This window comes from Arvicanthis niloticus, chromosome 3 (genome assembly GCF_011762505.2).
Source record: "Arvicanthis niloticus isolate mArvNil1 chromosome 3, mArvNil1.pat.X, whole genome shotgun sequence".
NCBI classification, from domain to species: Eukaryota; Metazoa; Chordata; class Mammalia; order Rodentia; family Muridae; genus Arvicanthis; species Arvicanthis niloticus.
The window spans coordinates 92,346,335-92,367,563 of record NC_047660.1 but is presented as its reverse complement, the minus strand read 5'-3'; the positions used below and the strand labels follow the sequence as shown (position 1 = coordinate 92,367,563).

General features: G+C 41.3%; 1 protein-coding gene across 1 annotated transcript in view; it reads left to right on the top strand.

The window, feature by feature from the left end:
- The window catches only part of Sh2d4b (SH2 domain containing 4B), a 73,697-nt gene that overhangs the window by 9,156 nt on the left and 43,312 nt on the right, over positions 1-21,229 (top strand). Inside the window, exons 2-3 of the mRNA XM_034498871.2 lie at positions 9,877-10,036; positions 11,420-11,567. Coding sequence (XP_034354762.1) covers positions 9,877-10,036; positions 11,420-11,567 — 308 coding nt within the window. The remainder of the gene's footprint in view (positions 1-9,876; positions 10,037-11,419; positions 11,568-21,229) is intronic.

Genomic DNA, 21,229 nt, shown 5'->3' with positions numbered 1-21,229 from the left:
GTCTACATTCTTGGGCTTGTTTTCCCCAAGTCATTTCAAAATTACCTTAAGTATCAGGGATCATTTATCTCTATCCTATTTCATGGATGTGCATATTTTCTGGTTGCCAAAACTGAGTTCTGATGTTTATAATTTGTGAGATACTGAAGACTTAGCCTGTCTAGTCCCTTAATATATGCAACCCTCTCCTATGACAAAATATGCAATTAGTGCCTCAGACATTGTCCTAAGTGGGAACACTGTGCTAATAAGGTACAAGATAAAGATTAGGGTCCAGGGCTTCTCAGTGGCATACTGTTTCTGTTGTTTCAGCCCTTAAGAAATTCCAGATAAGGGGTTTGGATTGGAGGGAGAATGCTGTGAATTTCTCAGTGATAACTGCAGCAAGTCCTAAGACATTCCCCTTCAACAGTTCTTGAGTTGGAGTGGCAGAGGGTGGGGTGGGAGGGTTGTGTTATCATTACAGCTTAGGGAGAGCCCTGGATAATCAACTGTGAGGTCTGTATGGAATACAACGTAAAATAAGCTGTACTACTGACCTGATGTTTACATTGTCCTGGGATTTTGTATTATTTATGTCAGAGGAATTTGAGTGATAGATACTCAATGACTGGTTTGAATTTTGGTTTTGCACACTTACTAACTGTGGCTGTTTCCACACATTAATTTGGCCTATAGGCAAGATTCTCAAGTGTCCGTGTCAACCATAGATGATAATAGGGCATATGCCCTGGCCTCATGGGGAAGATAAAATGAGATGGCCCCAGTGAAACCCGATATACTATTAAGTTATTGATTTGCTTAACAATACTGCTTTTACACCGCATCAAGTTATTTTTGTTTTCCTAGAAGATCAAGTTTATAGCTTAGAACAAATGACAGCTACATTCAGGGAACACATCTGTTGTTGGGGCCACCTACCTACAGGATCCTCTGAGAGATGTCATAAAGCCACACATGCTTTTACCCTTAGGACTGGTACATGAACATGGTGGTAAGCTGTGCACGGTATCTTGTGGCCACCAGTGTCTCCTGGTTCCTTACTGCCTAGAAGGTACAATTCAGTCATGTCATGGTCAACTAGTTAACATATTTCTAAGTCTGGATTCTTCAGAGATACAGAACCATTAGAATGGAAATGTATTTACAACTTTAAGAAGTCAGTTCACAGGGAATAGTTAAGTCTAACATCTATGGCCTTGTAACTCAGGCAGCAGTTCTAGGTTATAGTCTTCTTGGGGAATCCTTGTTTTTCATCTTCCTTTTCCAAGGCTTATAGATGCCTGGATGAGGCCTGCTACATCAGGGAGGCTCATGTGCTCTATAAAAGTCAACTGATTGTAAATATTAATAAATCCTTTAGTCTAATACTCAGATTATATAACAAGCACCTTAGCACCATATCTAACCATGTAGTCATATGAAATTAGCCATCTCAGGGCAGAGGAGGTGGCTCAGCAGGTAAAGGTATTTGTACCAAGCATGAAAACCTCAGTTTGATCTCCAGAAAGGGACACTTACAAGTTGGTCTCTCACCTACACATATGTTCTGTATCATGCACACCCACACATATGCATATACATGTACAGATATAGAAATGAATGTAATAAAACTCACCAACACAGTATGTAATTAATTCCATGCACATGTAGTAAGTACTTATATGCAATTTGTCTCTATGGTGAGAGACTCCAGTGTTCTGTTCACCAGACTCAGATATCAGACTGTGTCCTCAGGCATATTGGTGAAGATATCTTATGGAAAAGAGGATTTCTTTCAAGTAATGTATCAGAATCTAAAGAGATCTAGGAAAGTCGGTCTGGAACCAGCAAGTGGACTAGAGGTAGGGCTGTTTTCTCCATCACCTGGTCATGCTTCTCTCTGCACACTATGGCAGATGAAAAGCTCCTTAGGCTGTTTATTTGCAAGTGGTTCCCCCCAGTGCTACCCAGCATCTCCCCAATGCTATCTAGTATCTTTGCAACGCGATGCAGTGTTTCCCCTTTGCTACCCAATGTCTTTACCATGCTGGGCTGTGTCTCTGCCACGCTGTCCAATTGTTAGAACACAGTCTAAGAATGGAGTCCTATGAAAATTTTAAGTGCTTGTGAGGTAACTCCAAGAAAACAGACCTCAGTTGCTCGAAGCATGGACTTGTGCTTGGACTGTTTTCACGCCCCTCCCAGGTATAGTGGACGGGGTGAGCGTACTTCAGATTATTCATTACAACTGGATGTTGTTATTTGTTTGTATATGTCTTCAGAAAACAGTTTTTTTTTTTTTGCCATGTGCATATCGTCCTTGTGATTTTACACTTTATTCTGGTGACTCTTAACCCTCAGAGTAAAAATTGCCTTATACCTTGAATGCAGTTGATATGAGACTTTACTCAACCTTATTTTTAGGCTCCATTCTCCCAGGTTCCACCACATCTAGAACTGAAAACATCCAATGTCTCCTCTACGCCATCTAGTGTCTTCCCTCTGTCATCCAGTGTCTCCCTATGCTATCCAATGTCTCCATGCTATCCAGGTCTGAATTCATGTAGCCTCAAATGACCCTCATGCTTTTGCATCTTAATTTAGATTCCATCCCTCTAGATTCTGGTCTACATTTGTGAGAAAATAGGGCTGTGGTGACAGTGGGGCTGCTTTCTGTCACAGTTCCAGCTTTGAAAGGTATAACTAGGAAAGAATTCAGTTATAGCAGGTTAAATGATAGGTAATTTCTCAGTTAGGGTGAACCATCTTGTCCTGCTAAAGATGATTCATCTTGTTCTGCTTGGCCAGGATTTTCCTTGTTTGAAAGCCCTATATCTTGGATATTGGTGAAAACATCTGAAGAGAAAGTTGGTGCCTTGTAAATGCAAGGAAGAACCATCAAAGAGATGAGAAGTCTTTCAGGACCTCTCCTGGACACACTGCTCAGGCAGTCAGGTTTTAGAAGAAAGCATGACAAATCAGTTGTGTTTTATCTTGGGCTTCCCGGCACTTTAAAGCACAAAGTACCTTTCTATTTGGAGGAGAACCTGAGTGCACACACTAATTCCTTGACATCATAAATGTGAACACATGTGTGATGTAAGGTAAGAGTTGAGAAAAACTTTTGCACATGAATGTTAGTTTCTCAGTATTTTTTTTTTGTTGAAAACAGATTCTTTTTAAATTTCATTCTCTTGGCAGTGTTGCTGTAAAGCAAGTGACCAAATAAGCACGTGTAGCTCCCTTTCTGGACTCTGCTAGTTAACCAATGTATGTGTCTCTTCTAACATAAGCGTCATAATGATTTTGGCTTTCTAGTAAATCTTGAAACTGTAGCTTTGTAGTCAACTTCAAACTGTAAATATATAGGTCATTCAACTTGGTTCTTTTTTCAAGGTTTATTTTGTTTATTCTAGCTCTTTTATTATGCCAAGTCTTAGAATCATCTTTCATGCTGGGAATTTAAGGTAGCATCGAATGTTTGAATCAATTTGGTCTTTTAGAACATTTGTTCTTCTTAGTAAGAGGAGGTCTGGTTATGTAGTTCAAGCTGGCATCTAATGACCCTTCTGCCTCAGCCTATCAGGTCCCAGGTTTCTAGGTATGTCCCCTTACCCCATAACCATATTTGTTTATTCATTATTCTGTTATGAACCCATAGCTTATTTGCCCTTTTTAGGCTGTTGTGAGCAATACGTCTATGAACATTTATGCACAGGTATTTTTTGTTTGCTGGTTGGTTGTTCTTTTTGAGATAGGGCTTTAATATATAGCATAGGCTGGCCTCAAACACACAGGGATCCTCCTGCATCATCCTTCCAAGTGCTGGCCTTACATGTTTGTGGCACTGTACCTGGCTTCACATGGACATTTCTATGTGGAAACGTGGTTTCATTTCTTATGGTTGGATCACTGGGATATCTTGTAGCCTACATTCCAAGCAGCAATTACAAGGGGACTTGTTTTTCTCTATTTCTGCCAATTCTTATTATCTGTCTTAATGCCTAGTGTCTATGGCAAGTTATGTTATTATAGTGTTACCATTTATGTGTGTGTATGTGTGTATACATGTACCATCATATATGTGTGGAGGTCAGACATATATTCATTGTGAGAGTCTCTGGGGTTAAACTCAGGCCATCAGATTTGGCAGCTAGCACTTTTACCTGCTAAGCTGCTTTGCTGGCTCACACCATGTCTTTAAGAATAATACTTAAAAATTTCTCATTAAAATCATTTGAGCCTGTAGGAATAATAAAAATGGTTATGCCTGTGCATTCTCCTTTGAGATAACTTTAAGAATCTTTTCACTTTTGAAACCATTACACCGTTCCTTGATTTCCAGTGTTGCATGAGCAAAATGACAATTCACTCCTGTGTGGATACCATATTTTTAATTGGTAGTGAAGTTAAGTATTTTGATATGTTTACCAGCTATTTACAGGAATTCTTCATATATCGCAGGTATCAGTTCCCTCCCTTTCATCAGTATAATGAAAGAAAATTTAGCTGTCATATTATAGAATGATTCTTAAAGTGTGGTTTCTGGATTCCTGGAAAAAAAAAAACCTAAGACTTCTTCGGGGTAGTCAGTCTATGCTCTCCCCCAACCCTCTGTGTTTCAAGACAGGGTTTCTCTGTGTAGCCTGACTGTCCTGGACTTGCTTTGTAGACTAGGCTGTCCTTGAACTCACAGAAATATTTTTGTTTTTGCCTCCTGCGTACTAGGATTAAAGACATGCCTGGCAAAAACTATGCTCCTTTTAACCATACTTGTACTGAGGCTGTAAAATCAACAGTGGGTGCCTCATTTAATATTTGGAATGTCTCCTGAAGCCCCACACTTTGAAGGCTTGGCCCTCAGTTTGGTGCTATTTGGAAGTGCTGGTACTGTTTGTCTGGTAGAAAGCATCCTGGTCACGGGGGATATATTCCCAGAAGGGATTATGGAACACCACTCTCTTCTACTCTTGGTCATGACACATCTGCTTGGGTGTATGATTCCACCGTAGTGTGATATCCCATACTGGGTCTGCTTGCACATGTTCTGAAATCCACAAATTGTAAGCCCAAATGAACCGTTCTTCTTTGTTGGCTGACTAGCTTAGGTATTTGTCATAGTGATGGAGAGTCAACCAACACAGTGAGGAAATCACCCAGCACCATACTGGTAGTGGCCAATGTATTTTTCATCATTCTGTACAAGTGAATGATGGCTTCATTCCACTGTGAAATAGTAAACATTTTATCATGTGACAAATGAGATGGCCATAGAAAGCATTGCTCCTGCTGCAGGATGCAGGGGTATCTTGAAAAAAAGTTTGTGCTTGTTTCAGTAATTTGATAAACTAGCCTCTTTTGTGGTTCACCATTTTTATTTAAGAAAAGATTTCCAGGCAATGATATATGTATTTTTCATAGGTGACTACTTAAAAATGAGCAAAGAGAATCTGTTACTTCAAGAAAGGGAATTGACAAAACTTACACTGATGATAAAATTTCTGCTTTCAAGCCAAAAGGCTAAAATTTTTGAAAAACGTCTTTCTGCTACAATGAACTTTCAAGTTGCCCAGTGTGTAATCTTTTGCCTCATAAGATCATGATGGCATTTACAAATGTGACTTTTCTGATACTGTAAGATAAAACCTGTATTTGGAAGATTTGTTTGATGCATTGACCCAATGTTTTCTAAAGAACCAGTGAGCAAAGTATCAAAGTCATGTATGTGTACAAGGTCTGTTCACAGTAGAATATAAACCAGTGGGGAAGATCTATCTGTCTGTCTGTCTGTCTGTCTGTCTGTCCATTTGTCTTGTTTGGTAGTTAGGCTAGCCTTGAGTGCTGATTCTCCCATCTCTGCATCCCTTGTAGCATGTACAAACACTTTAAATCCTAGCACTCAGGAGGCAGATGCAGGCAGATTTCTTTGAGTTTGAGGCTAGCCTGCTCTACTCAGTGAATTCCAGTGCAGCCATAGCTGCTTACATAGAGAGATCCTGTCTCAAAAACCAAATATAATAACAACAAACAAACAAAACACTTGGTGGGGCTAAAGATGGCTCAGTGCTTGCAGCTCTCCCTGAGGACCAGAATTTGGTTCCCAGCACCCATAACCACCCAGCAATCATAACCACCTATAACTCCTAGCTACACACACACACACACACACACACACACACACACACACACACAAACACCCCAAAATAAAACAGAAGTAAGATCTTGTGAGAAACCTTTAGACCTTTTATTTTGAAGTAATTCAGACTTACTTCAGAAGAATTGCAAGCTCACAGAATTCCTATAACATTCTCACCCAACATCCTCTAATGGTAACATCATTATGTCATTACAGTGATTGGATTTTAATATAAAAAGCTCATTGCCTTACTGGTATGGTTTAGATTTCATGTTGTAACTAACCTTTAAGAATCTACCACTAGCTGGGTATGGCAGTATAGGCTTATAACCCAGCACTGAAGAGGCTGAGGCAGGAGGAGTATCACACAACCAGGACCATTGGGGCTATAAAATGAGTCCAGGGCAAGCCTAGTCTACATAGCAAGACTTTATCTCTAAACAAACAAACAAACAAATGAAGTGTTCATTACTTATTTGAACCTTTATACGGTATCTACGACTACCTGGGGAAAAGTTGTGAGTTCTTCTCCACTCTTCTTTTTTGCAAGTGCATGTGAATTATTCTTTTATATACTTCAACAAAAATTACCTATCATGAAAGGGGGAACTCAGGAGAAGATATGAGAACTACTTTTGCTTTCAATTAGGCTGGATATTAAGTAGATTTACAAAAGATGCAAAATAAGACCCATTTTTAAAAGTAGTAAATCACAAAGAAATTTATTTTAAAACAAATCTTGGTATACATAAAGTTTTTTCATTTATTAAAGAGGAGAGAAAATTTGCATATTAATGAGATAGATACTGATGAGCTTTAAATAATATCTTTGTTGAGATTCCATCCATGTATACAATGAACCATCATGCTCATTTTATCCTCCAGCTCCTTCTATGCCCCCAACACATCCCTTCCTAACTTCATGCTTGTTTGGTTTTCTTAAATAACCCATTGGGTCCAGTTAGTAATGCCCATATATACATCTAGAGACACATGTATTTATTTCAGCATCTCTCTGATCCTTCTCCCCACTTTATATCCCACATGTGTGTGAATTCATATGACCTTTGTGTATCTGTGTCTGGCTTCCTTCACTTATCACAGTGCCCCCCCACCCCCAGGTTCACCTATATGGTTGAAAATAATATAATTTTCTACTTTTCTAGGGCCAAATAGTATCCCACATAGGTATGTATCACATTTTCTTTATTTATCCTTTATTTTAAAGTTGTTTTTATGTGTGCATGTCTCTTAACGGACACAGGTTGATTACATGTCAGTTGTGTATAGTGCCACAATGAACATGAGTGTGCAAACATCTCTGACATAATGACTTCATTTTTTTGGATACGCACATATATGTGTACACATTGACACCTTTAGTTTTCATTTCCGGAGAGATTTCTGTACTGTTTTCTATAATGTCTGCATTAATTCACGTTCTTACATCAGAGTACCAATGTTCCTTTATTTCTATGAACCAGAAGCTTTTATTTTAAAAAATTGCTTTATGTATATGGGTGTTTCTCCTGCATGTATGTCCATGCACCACATGCACACAGTGCCCGCTAAGGTGAAACAGGGTGTAAGGTCCCCTGGAACTGGAGATCCAGATGGTTGTGAGCTGCCATCTGGGTACTGGGAGTAGAATTCAGGTCCTCTGCAAGAGCAACCACTGAACAAGTAACCACTGAACAATCCCTCTAGCCCGATGGTTCTCAACCATCCTAAAGCTATAAATATATTAATTGCATTAATACATTTCCTCATGTGGTGACCTTCAACTGTAGAATTGTTTTTATTGCTACTTCATAACTATAAATTTGCTACTTTTTTGAATCCCAGTGTAAATATCTGAAATGCAGGATATCTGATATGTAACCCCTGTGAAAGGGTAATTCAAACCCCCAGAGGAGTCATGAATCACAGGTTGAGACTACTGCTAGAGCCACTGTCCCCAAGGTTTTTAGCTTTGTATATTTGCTGCTCACCCTTCTAACAAGCATGGAGTGATATCCTACAGTGTTTTGACTTGAGCTTCTCTGATGATTAATGAGGTTGAATTTTTTTCTAACAGCGGGCTATTTGTATGTATTGTTTTAAGAGGTGTCTTTTCAAGCCCTTTCTTTACCCATTTGAAAACAGAATTGTTTGTTTTCTTGATACAGTGTTGCTTGACTTCCAATGTATTTGGGTGGTAACCCTTAATGAGGTGTATGGTTTGCAGGAATCCTTTTTTTCCTCCATAGGTTGCCTCTTGACTCTGATTGTTTCTTTTTTTAATCAGCTATGTATCTAGAAGAAAAGCACACAGCTGAGCCTTTACGACAGAGGCTCAGTGATTGGCGCTCTAATGATAATTTTGTTGTTTTATAAAATACACGTTTTTTTTTTTTTTCATGAAATCATTTTATACAATTACATACTGGGCTTGTAACTATTTAAAATAAATAAATATTTAAAAATTTCCTACTTGACCTTGAGTAAAGGAGGGAAGGAGGCTGGGAGCCTTGTTGTAGAGAGCTGTGCATTGCCAGGAAGTTTTGCCAAGAAGTTAGACATCTCAGTCATGAGCTTGTCATGCTGGGACAGCCTCTGGGAAACACAAGGTCCTGGAGGCTGAGGGTTTATTGAGCCAGCGGCATCTGCTGTGGTGGAGAGTGGAGAGCACTTGCTCACAGCCACTCCCATTTATGGAGACAACTGACTGAGCTCTGTCATGCAAAACTCTTCAAATTTTCACCTTTTGCATTGTGTGTGTGTGGGGGGGGAGGAGTAAGGGAGGGGTTACATTTACATTGCCCAGTTAGCCTGGAATTTATGATCCTCCTGCCTCAACCTACAGAGTGCTAGGATCATAGGCATTCACCACCATACCAAATTCATCTCTATTTCTGTATTCTCCTTTTTCCCTTTCATTTCCCCCTGCAAAGCACTTGATTCCTTTTTGAATTTCGTTGCTTTTTTTTCTTTCTTTTAACACTGTGTCAAATGCATCTAAAATATGTTGTTAATGTTTCATTTCCAACTTCCTAATTCAGAAAACATAGGGTCTGCCTTTTAACTTCTAATGAGCCCGTGTCATTTCTACCAGCTGTTTTGTTCCTGCATGCCTGGACCTCCAGCTGTTTGGCCTGCTAGAGATCACTCACCCAGCTGCTAAAGCCAGATGCAGGGTTTCCATTGCTGTGGCAACCCTGTCACCATGGAACATCGCTGGTCTAGTCACAGTCCGTCAGTGGAGCCTGCTGTTATTGGCAAACTCAGGGCTCTCAGTGACTGTATCTAGCAAAGGTTCATTTCTTGCTCAAATTACAGTGTGATGTATATCACAGAGACACCAGGCTCCAGGCTGCTTCATCTTGCAACTCTACCATTTCTGAATCCGTCTTTCTAGTCAGTGGCTAGGAAAACAAGAGGGCAGAGAAGGCTCACTGGCACCCAACTGCCTCAGTCCAGGAATAGCACACACAGTTTTCTACAGAGAATATCACACTGTCCCTTGATGTTTTTGTTGATTTGGACCTCAGGAAAGCTCACCTCTGACTCTAGCCTTGTGTGTTGGCTTAGCTATATGTTGCTGCCTAGAGGGAATGATGTAAGGAAATTTCTTGAACCTGTATTTAGGCCACTGTTGCTCTATTGAGTTGCATGATAACTATAGAACATGCGCTAGCACCAGGTTGGCTTGCTTGCTCTTTAACTGGAAACTATGTATTTCTTCTTTTCTCTCTCTTCCTCCTTCCACTGTGAGGCAGCAAGCAACAAGCATATCCAGTGGCTGCTGGGAGCAGATGGTGAGGTCTGGGTGTGGGTCATGGGTGAAGGCCCTGGAGACAAGCCCTATGAAGAGATATCTGAGGAACTGATTGCTGAGAGGGCACGGCTGCAAGCACAGAAAGAGGCTGAAGAGCTCTGGTGAGAGGTGCTGGCGGGGAGGGTGCTGGGTAGGGCCTGAGCCTGGAGCCTTGGGGAGATCTAAGCCATGGGTGGAAAAATGAGGTGCTGATCACTGGTTGGCTGTGTTGAGTTCTGTAAAGATCAAGTGACCAAGACAGTCTTCTTTAGTAAACCTTGTGGGTTCAAGTGTTAGACCCAACTGCCAGCTAATCTGGGACCTCAGTTTTCTCCTGTTGGGGATATGACATAAAAACCTAACACCTCTTCCTGTATGTATGAAGTGTACACTCACCTGGATAGTATGGAGAACATAGTGTGTGTGTGTGTGTGTGTGTGTGTGTGTGTGTGTGTGTAGTGCATGTTCATGTACTCATGTGCCTGTGTTTATGTGTGCATGTATGTGTGTAAAAGCCAGAGGTCAATGTCAGATGTCTTCTCTTGCTCTCCACACTATTTTTTGAGGCAGGCTCTCCCATGGAACCTATAGCTCACCAATGTAGCTAGATTGTCTGATCAGTGAGTTTTATGGATTCTTCTGTTTCTGTCTCCTTAGTGCTGGGATTATAAGCATGTGTGACTGCATCCAGATTTATATGAGGATGCTAGGGATCTAAATTCATTTCCTAGTGCTCACATGGCAAGTCCTTTACCAACTGAACCATTTCCACAGCCCCAGCCACTCCGCAGAGTTCTCTCGGGGATGGTCTAGCCATAGGGCTCCACCTTGGCTATGAGCTGCTCCTCTGCACATTATTTACATTTTCACAGTAGAAGGACAGCTAAGCCCTCAGGAAAGTTTGGAGTCATGCTCCTTATTTATTTTTTTCTTGCCAAACTTGGAAATCCATGTAACAGCGCCTCTAGCATCCCCTCACCATCAAGTTTGAATGATGGCGTTTTAGCTGTGAAATTGTAAAAACAATGTAAAGAAGACTGAAGACTAGAATGAATGAAAGAACACCCACCACCTGTCACCCAAGCTAACCACGAAGACTATTTAAGAGACAAAACAACAACTTTATTTATACCTTGCCAAGTCCTATCAGCTCAAATCCCTGTGCTGTTGAAGATTCTCATGTAGTTCCACAGGGATGCAGCTTACTGCATATCATCTCTCTCTATAAACATCTGCTGACCTCTCCTGTATATACCTTCTTCTACTTGAGTAAGAAGTGGGACTTGCTTGTATTGTTTCTTGGCTTCCAGAATGGTGCTGCTGTTTGGCTGTTCTCTACAGTGTCATCTCTCCCCTCCTCTACCACGTTGAGTTCTGTTGATCTTAGTCTTTGCTGTCCTATGTACCAAAGGAAAGCCTGCTTGTTGCTTTTACTTGGAGTTGCACTGAGTCACCATCTTCTAGTTTGTCACGCAAGCTTACCCCTGCTGCTGCTCTCTTGGAAGGAGACAGAAGGAGGCAGAGATCACCAAGAAGTTTCGGGATGCCTTGGCCAATGAGAAAGCCCGGATTCTGGCGGAGAAGTGGAAAGTGGAGATGGAGGACCGCAAGGCGGCTAAAGTCCTGGAGGAACGTATCCACGAGGAATTCAAGGTGGGTGTGCACGAGGGGCACCTGCGCTGGCCTCCAAGCTCGGTGCGGCCACTCTTTCGTTTGAATCTGTTCCTGGCTATTGGCTTGTCTTGGGTGTGTTACAAGACAGAAATCTGGCGTGCTTGTGCAGGAAAGAACACACACACACACACACCTTAGGCCCGTCTTCTTTTTGTTGCATAGATGAGGGAGGTGAGAGCCACATAAGGAAAGGGAATTGCCAAGGCCACATATGATAGTGGTTGAGTACAGAGTCAAGAGAATGTTGGCCTTCTCTGCCTCAAACGGAGAATGCTGTGAAATGAGGCCCCAGGAACGAGCTTCTATCCAGGTCAGCTGGAACTCACTTTCAGTTCGACTATTGACTATTTTGTGACCGAGCTGCTTGCTAAACTTCTCTAAGGAATCTATTACTATTACTATAAATCTATAAACTATTTCAGTTTTCCCTTTCTCTCTCTTTTTTTCTTTTTTCTTCTTTTCCTTTCTTTTCTTTTGGTTAGGGTCTCAATATGTAGCTCTGGCTGACCCTAAACTCCCCAGAGAGTCATTTACTCTGCCTCTCACATCCTGTGATTAAAGATCTGTGCCAGCATGTCTGGAAAGACTTTTATTTTATGAAAACTTGGGGAGAGGACAAAAGTCCTGGCCTAGGAATGGCTGATCATTTGATGTTCCTCGCTAAATCTAGAGGACCTTGGAACTGGTAACTAGTTTCATTGCTTTCTGCTAATGTGATGGTCAGCTTTAATTGTCATCTCGACACAATCTAGAGGAAAGGAGCCTTCATGAGGAGCTGCCTAAATTAGCTGGCCCGTGGGCCAGTCCATGCAGCATTACCTTGATCACATCAATTGACATGTGGTGATTCAGCCAACAAGTGGCAGCAATTCCCTGCACTTGGACCCTGGACTATAAAAAAGTGGGGGTGAGCCGAGTCCAAGCATACACACATTAATTCTCTCTCTCTGCTCTTGACTGGATATGGCTGTTTCAAGTTCCTGCTGCCTTGACTTCACTACAATGATGGACTGCAAGCTACAGTTATGAGCTAAAATAACTCCTTTCCCCTGATTGCTTTTGTCAGAGTACTTTATCACAGTGACAGAACGGAGGCTACAACAGGTAGGGAGCTTAAATCACCTGAAAACAGTTTTTTGTTGTTGTTATAATATGGGTGGAATACATTTATTTAATAGGAAACAAAAAAATACATATAAGTAGAAAAAGTCATATTCCAATTCCAACATTGTACTGGTTTGTAAATTGTATTGTTGAAATCAAACAAAGCTGGACATTAGTCAAGGAAAGAAAACAGAGAGTTTGCAGCCGAGAATACAGTATGTACAAGGCCCTGAGCTTCACAGTCAACATTTGCCAAAAGCAAAACTCGAAACAAAAAATATGTTTGTCTTTGGTAACTTTTGAAAGGAGGAGAGGGAGCTGAAATTCCTCACAGCATCTGCAGAGGTGATTTATGGGAGTGAGCACTCCAGGACAGGGCAGGGCAGGGCAGGGGAGAGCCTGCCCTCAGCAGTTAGAGAAGGGAAGAAGCTAGGATTGGCCAGTCAGTGTCAGCATCTAACTAGATGCTGCACTCCTTTGGCCAAGCAATAAGTGAAGTAGAGGATCTGTCGTCTCTTAGAAGCTGGGGGAAGAACACCCTCCTGGTGGTTACAGTGCAAAGAAAAGCTCTGGGGGTCTCTGGAATCATGCTTCTGGGATGGAAGAGATGTCATCACAAGTCTAAGTTCCTTAGCGAGTGCTCTAAGCACATACATCCTGGTCAGGTGTTGCGGCCCGAGCAAAATGTTGAGGCCTGGGCTGCCCCGAGTTTGGTGGCCACTGTATCCCAGCCCAAGCTGCCGCTCTGGTCCGTGGGTCGGGGTTCAGCAAGAGAGAGAGTGAGGATAGACTCGAAGAATGGAGACCAGACAGAGTGTGTTTCAGACCCGTTTATTCTTCAGTCTCTCTTCTTAGTCCAAGTCCCAAGTCTTGAGTTCCTAGTTCCTAGTGCCTCCAAGTTCCAAGTTACCTCTTCCAAGTTCTCTCCCAAGTGCCTGCTTCTCTGTCTTCGCTCTGCTGTGTCTAATTCTCTGATCTCTGTCTGCTGTGTCTAATGTCTATTCCTACTCCTAGTGTCTGAATCTCTGTTACTCCAAATTGTTCTCTCTAGAGCCAAGTGTCTTCTACCTAATGTCAAGTAATCTGTTCTCTCTCTGTCTGCCTCTGCCTTTTATATGTCTTACTTCTAAGCCATGCCTTTTGGTCACACCTTTAATCATGCCCTTAGGTCTTGTCTCTAAATCTGATCTCTACACTTCTAAGTCATACTCTTAAATTACACACCTTTAATCTCACACACCTTTAATCTCACACACTCAAGGTATCTAAACCAAGATTATCAGAGTGTTCTCAGCTGTTGTAGGCTATTGTAATCCAAGTCTCATGTCAGGGTATATGGCTCAAGATGGCTGCAAAGCTGATAGCCGCTTTCTGCTAAAGTCGGCCCCCAACAGTCAGGTGCAGGCTAGACCACAGTGCATATTTGGTCTGGATTCATCCCAGGAGCAGGGTCTTCCGAGCTGGAAGCTAAGTTGGAGGTTGGTTCAGTCTCTCCGTGCACAGCTTAGGAAGGAGTCCTGCTTGTCAGTGTCTTCATAGCATCTGGGCCTTTTAAATCCTGTTCTTTCCTCCTGAGCGATTACTTCGTGAGGATGTGGAGATAGTTTCCTCAGCTGTTCTTGCTCTTCTTAGTTTTGGTTATTGTGTTTTCACATGTATAGAAGCTCAAAACATTCACGAGTCAAGTTCACCAATCTTCTTCTTTATCTGGGCTTTAAGCCTAGAAAGTTTAAGCACATTTGTTTTTACACTTTTCACGCCTTTGTTTCTCTGTATCGACTACTCCGTCATCTTGGGAGAGTTGTGTAGTATTGTGCTCTGACATTTATTTCCCAGCATGTGATTGACCTTCTTCCTGTCCATTTGTCTGCTGTCTTGACTGGACCTACCCCCAGATCTCCACATTGTTTTCTCTATGATTTATTATTCCCACCCCAGACTAATTGTTTAATTATCATGGCCTTAAAATATTTAAAACACATATTCAGGTAAGAAAACCATCATTTTTCATTTGCAAAATGTCCTTGTCTAATTACCTCATCTATTTCTTTTCTACCAACAGAACTTTTGAATATCTTTCTTACTATTCTTCTTGTCAAATAATAATCCATGGTGATTTTTACTGAGATTGTATTAAGTTGCAGCTGTGTTTATGGAAAATAGACATTTAAAAAAATACTGAATCTTGGAGTCCCCTTCTGGAATGTGCTGTGTCTTTTGTAATCCAAAGTTGCTTTTTTTCTGTATTAACTTTAATTTGACAAACTTCTAAAAGTGAAAAGTCTCATAGATCCAAACAGTCTCAGTAATGTCTTTAACCTGTCAGCTTTTCTGGACACTGGTAAAATTTTTGAGTTTTCTACACTTTCTTTTTAGTTAAAATATAGGCTGGATATTTTTTGCTGTTTTGAATGAGATTACCTCAGTATGTATGTATAAACGCATACACATATACGTACATACATTTTTGAATGCAGAGTCTCCCTATGTAGTCTAGGCTGGCCTTAAACACATGCCATTCTGCTCACACCTGCTTCCTGAGTATTGGAATTATAAGCGTGTGGTACCACATGGGCTCAGTGTATTTAAATCTATTTTAGTTACTGTTAGGTTTGCTGTGAGTTATATTTTTGAGAAGAGTTTTTTAAAGTTTTTAAACAAAGTAGTATTCACTGTCTAAGTATTTTCTGAACAATTTCAAAGATGTAGAAAGATTGGAGAAAAAATAAACATACATTTTTCACTTGAATTTACTAATTAATAATATTTGCTAAATTTTACTGTTTCTTTCACACATGTGCATATATGGATATATACATGTGATATATACATGCATATCTTTATACATAATCTGTATATATCTCTATACATAGATACATATATATAGACATATACATGTATGCATATGTATATACAGATAAATGTATTTGTATGTACATTTGTGTATCTCTTTGTCATTGATTTGATAAACAATTTAAAAGAAGTTCATGTAGATGACACTAACCCAATGTCAGCTAAACACCTTCTGAACATTTCCAGGTAATATTTTTAGGCTATAGGAACCATACTGTCTATGTCACACTACTCAGTTTGCATTGTAGTACAATAGTCACTGTCTACAATATGCATGTGGCTATGTTCCAAGAAGATATAATTTTTAAAGACAGTGGAAATTAGAGTTTCCCTGATGGCTTGATACAGCTCTAAGTTTTTTTGCATGCACCTCCTTTGAGTAAGGACACTGCCCGTCAATGGTTACTATACCTATTTCAGTTACGAGTAAAACTATAAGGCATGTCATATCTGTCACATCTAAAAGAAACCCAGGACAAATGGCTGGGGTTCCTATTAGCATACTAAAGTGTCTGCTGGCCTCCAGGCTCACTTAATACCTGTGGCTCTTCTCAGCTTTTCTCACCTTGCCCCACTCTAAACTTCTCCAGCTCATGGGCTTCTCTTCCCCCAGCTTCTCATTCCTATATAACCCCACCATTTCAGCCTTGTGCTCTCTTGCCCCTCTCTCTTGTCCCCCATCCCACCCATGTCCCAATCCATTCTGCTGGCCATGTTCAGTCTATTACTTTTCTCTGCCTCTGGCTGGACTCTCCCTACATATCTTATCTACAATAAGAACCTTCCCCTCAACCATACCTTGGAGCTGTCATTTCCACACTTTAGATAGCTGGTGCCTGAAATCCCCACTTTACACCTAGCCAATCCAATTGCACACAGAGACTTATACTGTTGAGGTTATATATGATTTAGCTTTAAGTTGATTGGGGCAGAAAAGTATTTTCTTTTCTGTATCTCTAGCAGTGATCATTATAGACCATATTTTGGCCTCTTCTCTCCATTAATGGGGCTTGGAGTGAGGTAAGGAAGAGCTAGGCCTTGAGTTCACTGCACATGGAGACCACAGAAGGGTCATGTTATTGGTAGAGATTTTCTGGTTGATGGTCTTTTTGAAAGCCTCATTGATGAAAGGGTGATACACTGTGAGGTGCTCTGTGAGAGCTCACAGTGGTGTCAGTGAGGCCATTTGGCCAGGCCTACAGGCCCCCAAAGATTCAAACATAGATGTTTGGTGTCTTTTTCAAAGATTCTAGTTTTGATGTATATATCTTTGGTTTAAAATTGAAGACCTTAAATATGCATGTTTAAACTTTAATACAAGTAGGCACCCTGATTTAGCATGGCTTTACGTCAAGAAGCTCCAGAAATATGAGACATAGGAGACAGGCTCTAGGTGGCCTAGTCCACCTTCCAACCTATCCTTTGGAACTTATTCTGAGTCCATCCATCACGGGCTTATCTTTTCCAACAGCAGACAACTTCCAGTCCCCTCTCCTCTCTACCCTTGGTCAAACCAGACTCATGAAAATACTGCTGTGCCTTATTAAAGTCTTCCGGGTATGGTTGGGGTAAGAGTTACTCATTGTCTTTACTGTAAGTTTTTTGAGAAAAAGGAGTTTACCCCTCCTTCATCACTTCCCCAAATCCAACTTGTACTTGAGTTCCCAGGAAAGGAAAAAAAATTAAAGTGGTTATTGAATTCATATATTCAAGAATCTTTGAATGTTGGAATTTTAACATCAAGAGGTACAATAAAAATAATCCACGTCAGTCTCTAACCTGATACATAAACCCCTCGCCTGGGCTCTCTACTGCTGTGAAGTAACCTACCAGAAAACAAATGGCTTAACACAACCACCACTTTATTCACTTGGGATTCTGTAGGTTAATAATTCAGGCAGGGCTTTGCTAGAAAGCAGTTCTGTGCTACACAGTATCAGCTGAGGTTAGTTCCTTGACTGAGCTCATTCCCTGGGATGGCCTGGGAGGAATTTGGTATGTGCTGGCTGCTTTAATACCCTCCACATAGTCACATGGGCTTGCTTTTAACAGGGTAACCTAGGGTATAGGACTATTTGTGAGTAGCTCCCCAAAATGAGCACAATAAGAGGTGTAAGTAGAAGCTTGGTTCTTCTGCAGGCTATACTGCAAAGGAACGTACATGCAGACTATACCCAAGAACCTTGTATGTATAGGAAAGATGTCCAAAGCTGTTCACTCTCCATTTTATCTTAACCCAAATTGAAAATACCCTGATTCAACAAGAAAAACCTAGAAAATACTAAAACACAATCTGCTCAAAAGGATAGATAGATTAGAGAGTCTTGGAATGCTACTTTTAAAAGTGTGTGCATGCCAGGCAGTGGGGGCACATGCCTTTAATCCCAGCACTTGGGAGGCAGAGGCAGGAGGATTTCTGAGTTTGAGGCCAGCCTGGTCTACAGAGTGAGTTCCAGGACAGCCAGGACTACACAGAGAATGTTTCGAAAAACCAAAACCAAAACCAAAACCAAAAGTAAAATAAAATAAAATAAAATAAAATAAAAAATAAAAAGAAAAAGAAAAAGAAAAAGGAAAAGAAAAAAAAGAAAAAAAAAGCAAAGCCTTGGTATGTAAGGGCATGATGGGTTAATTTTAGGATGCTGGTGACAGTATAATTCCAGTTAGAGCGTCAGGAAAAGAGGTCAGTTAGGTGATTGTTTTTGCAATGGTTAAGATGTGAAGTTGAGATAGGCTATGACTCTCGGCAGAAAAGAATAGCAGTGGCATAATTAACAGGATATGGTGGAATTAGAATGAAAAGAAGCAATGGGCAAGGACTTACTTGTCACAGGCTGAGGAACAGGCAGATGGTAGCAACTTCTTACAATGGAAGGTGGTTACTTGTGCACACTTAGAGGGGAATGTGTCAGCCATGTAGAGGCTTTGGTTCTAAGGAAGAGAGTTGGCGTGGATCGAGGCTCCAGAGGAGAGAATCTGAGAAACTAGTGGTTGAAGGACAAGGTGGGGCTTGCTTGGAATGGTGTGCTTTGGTGGTGTAGGCAGCTTTTTCTAATTGTCTAGGTTGTTGAAAAGACAATGCTGAAAATTCACTTTAGAAAATGAAAAAACTGTAAACCTCAGAATCTTTGTGCCATTGCAGTGGAAGGCCAGCATAGAACACAGTACAAATTGATAATCTGTTTTTAAAAGGTGTTTAGGCTTTTTAAAAAGCCTTCAGTGGTATCTTAGTAGTAGAAGCCCTTTCCAGCATGCCCATAGCCCTGCTTTTAAATCCTAGTACCTGGCAACAAACAAATATGAAACAAAGAAAACCCCCATGGAGTAAAAAGCTATTCTCTTGGGGGCTGAAGAAATGGTTGAGAGTTTAAGAATGCTGATTGTTTTTCCAGTGACCCCAGCACCCACCTGGAGGCTACAACAGTCTGTAACTCCAGTTCTTGGAAATCCTCTGACCTCTATGGATGCTGCCATATATGTGGGACACAGATGTACATGCAGGCAAAATAACGATACATACAAAATAAAAATAAGGGGGAAAAGGCACATAAAACCAATCCAAACCAAAACCCAAATCAATCCTTATTTTATGGACTGATGCCATTAGAATACAATGTACATATAAAAAAGTGACTCTTTAGAAAAAAGAAGATACTGGGGCCAGATACCACCTGGGGTCTGCTACTCCCTTCTTACTTGTAAGCCCACACCTATAGCTTCAAGATCACAGAAGAAGGCTCACAGAGAGTTGTGCTCTCTTTCTCTGGTCCCTTCATTTTCCTTCTTAACTTTCAAGTTTCCCATTTTCCTGATTTGAGGCCACTCTGCTTTTCCTCCATTGGCCCTTTACTTTTAGGTTAGAGTTTGTTTTAGAGGCTGGATGACATTCTCACCAAACAGGGTCTTCATCCCAATAAGATCATAAATGGCGCTCAAACTTTCCATAGCTCATTTTTTTTTTTTTCTCTTGAAAATGGTGGCTTCAGGGCTGAAGATTTGGTTCAGGGATTAAGAATAATGGCTGCAGGTCTGTTTTGGTGGCCCATACCTTTAATCCTAGCACTTGGCACTAGGCAGGCTGATCTTGAGTTTGAGGCCAGCCTGGTTTACAGAACGAGTTCTAGGACAGCCAGGGATACAGACCAGAGAACCCCTGTCTCATCCTTGCCTCCTCCCCCCCCGCGCCCCCAAAAGAACACTGTCTGCTCTTCCAGAGGACTGGAGTTTGATTTCTAGCACCCATGCAGTGGCTAACAAGCATCTGTAACTCCAGTTCCAGGGGATCCAACGCCCTCTTCTGGCTTCCTCAGGCACTGAACCCAAGTGAGGCAAAGATATACAAAACACCCACATACATAAAATAGAAATAAATAAAATTTTAAAACTTGGTAGGCTCTTTACAAGGCTCTTAGAAACAGGACCACGTGACCTGGCTCACTTTCTTCCTCTCATGGACCATCATAATCTCTGTTGTCTTTACTCTTCGTTAATGTACTTGGCATTTAGGGAGTACCTACTGTCTGTCGGGCCCTGCCCTGTGACTTGGAGAGAGAGGACTGAACAGCACGTTTCCAGCCTTGTTCTGGAATGTATCATCCCACAGGGCACAGTGGCATCGCAGGAATATGAGTACAGTGGAAATGTAGCATTTGCCTCTTGACAGCTTCTATTGGCATTAGGGAGACCCAAGCCTCAGCAATGTGCTGCTACTGATGAATGATCAGGAAAGGGGGGCTGAATAATCTCAAAGGGCCTTAAGCAGCCAGCATAGGGCTGCGTCCTTCCTGGGTGGAATGTGAGCATTTGTGTAGCTGCCTCTTGGTTGGGCTGGCCTTTGCTTCAGTGATCTCAGACTGGCCCAACAGTTCAGGTGCTTGCCACAACAATGAGAATGCTTAGGTAATTTTAGCTGTGAGAGTTGAGCCATTTTAGTGAGTCCTTGAGGAGACCAAAAAAAAAAAAAAAAAAAAAAAATGCAATTTTGTGAATTTGTAGTTACAAACTGTTTCCTTTTGTTGTCCACGTCTTTGTGAGGAGGTTTGCCTTTGTCACAGTAAATGACCAGTCATTTCCCTTTGAGAAGGGAAGTTGTTGTAGACCACTGGCTCCCTGGGCAGTGGCCTACTCTCAAAAGGAGAAACAGCTGAACAATGACACTGTTGTTTAACATTCTGCCTCCTATCACCCGCAGCTGGGTGGTGGAGCAACTCCACCTTGTAATTTGAAGTGGAGAAATCAGCTTATTTATCACACACCAGTTCTGACCATTTAACCCCATTCAATTGTCCCCACCCTACCCCCCACCCCCCAGCCCCGTTCCTGCTCCCCACACATCTTCATCTACATTGAAGTCTGAAATTTCCAGTACTTCAGCTCATAACTGTATTTGAAGGCAAGGTCCTTACAGAGGTTATTTTAGCTAACATGCAGTCTTTAGTGCTGGTTGGTCCTGAATACAATAACTGGTATTCTTCTAAGGAGAATAAATTGGACACAGTGTGAAGCAGCAAGAAGGTGGCCACTTGCAGGCCAAGGAGAAGCTGCAGAACGAATCAACCCTGCTGATCTGTGTTAGGACTTTCCAGCCTAGAACTGTGAGGATACACTCTCTTGTTTAAGATATACAGTCAATGTGCTTTGTAATGGCAAATTAATACAGTTTATATGTGAGACTCTTGGCTCTG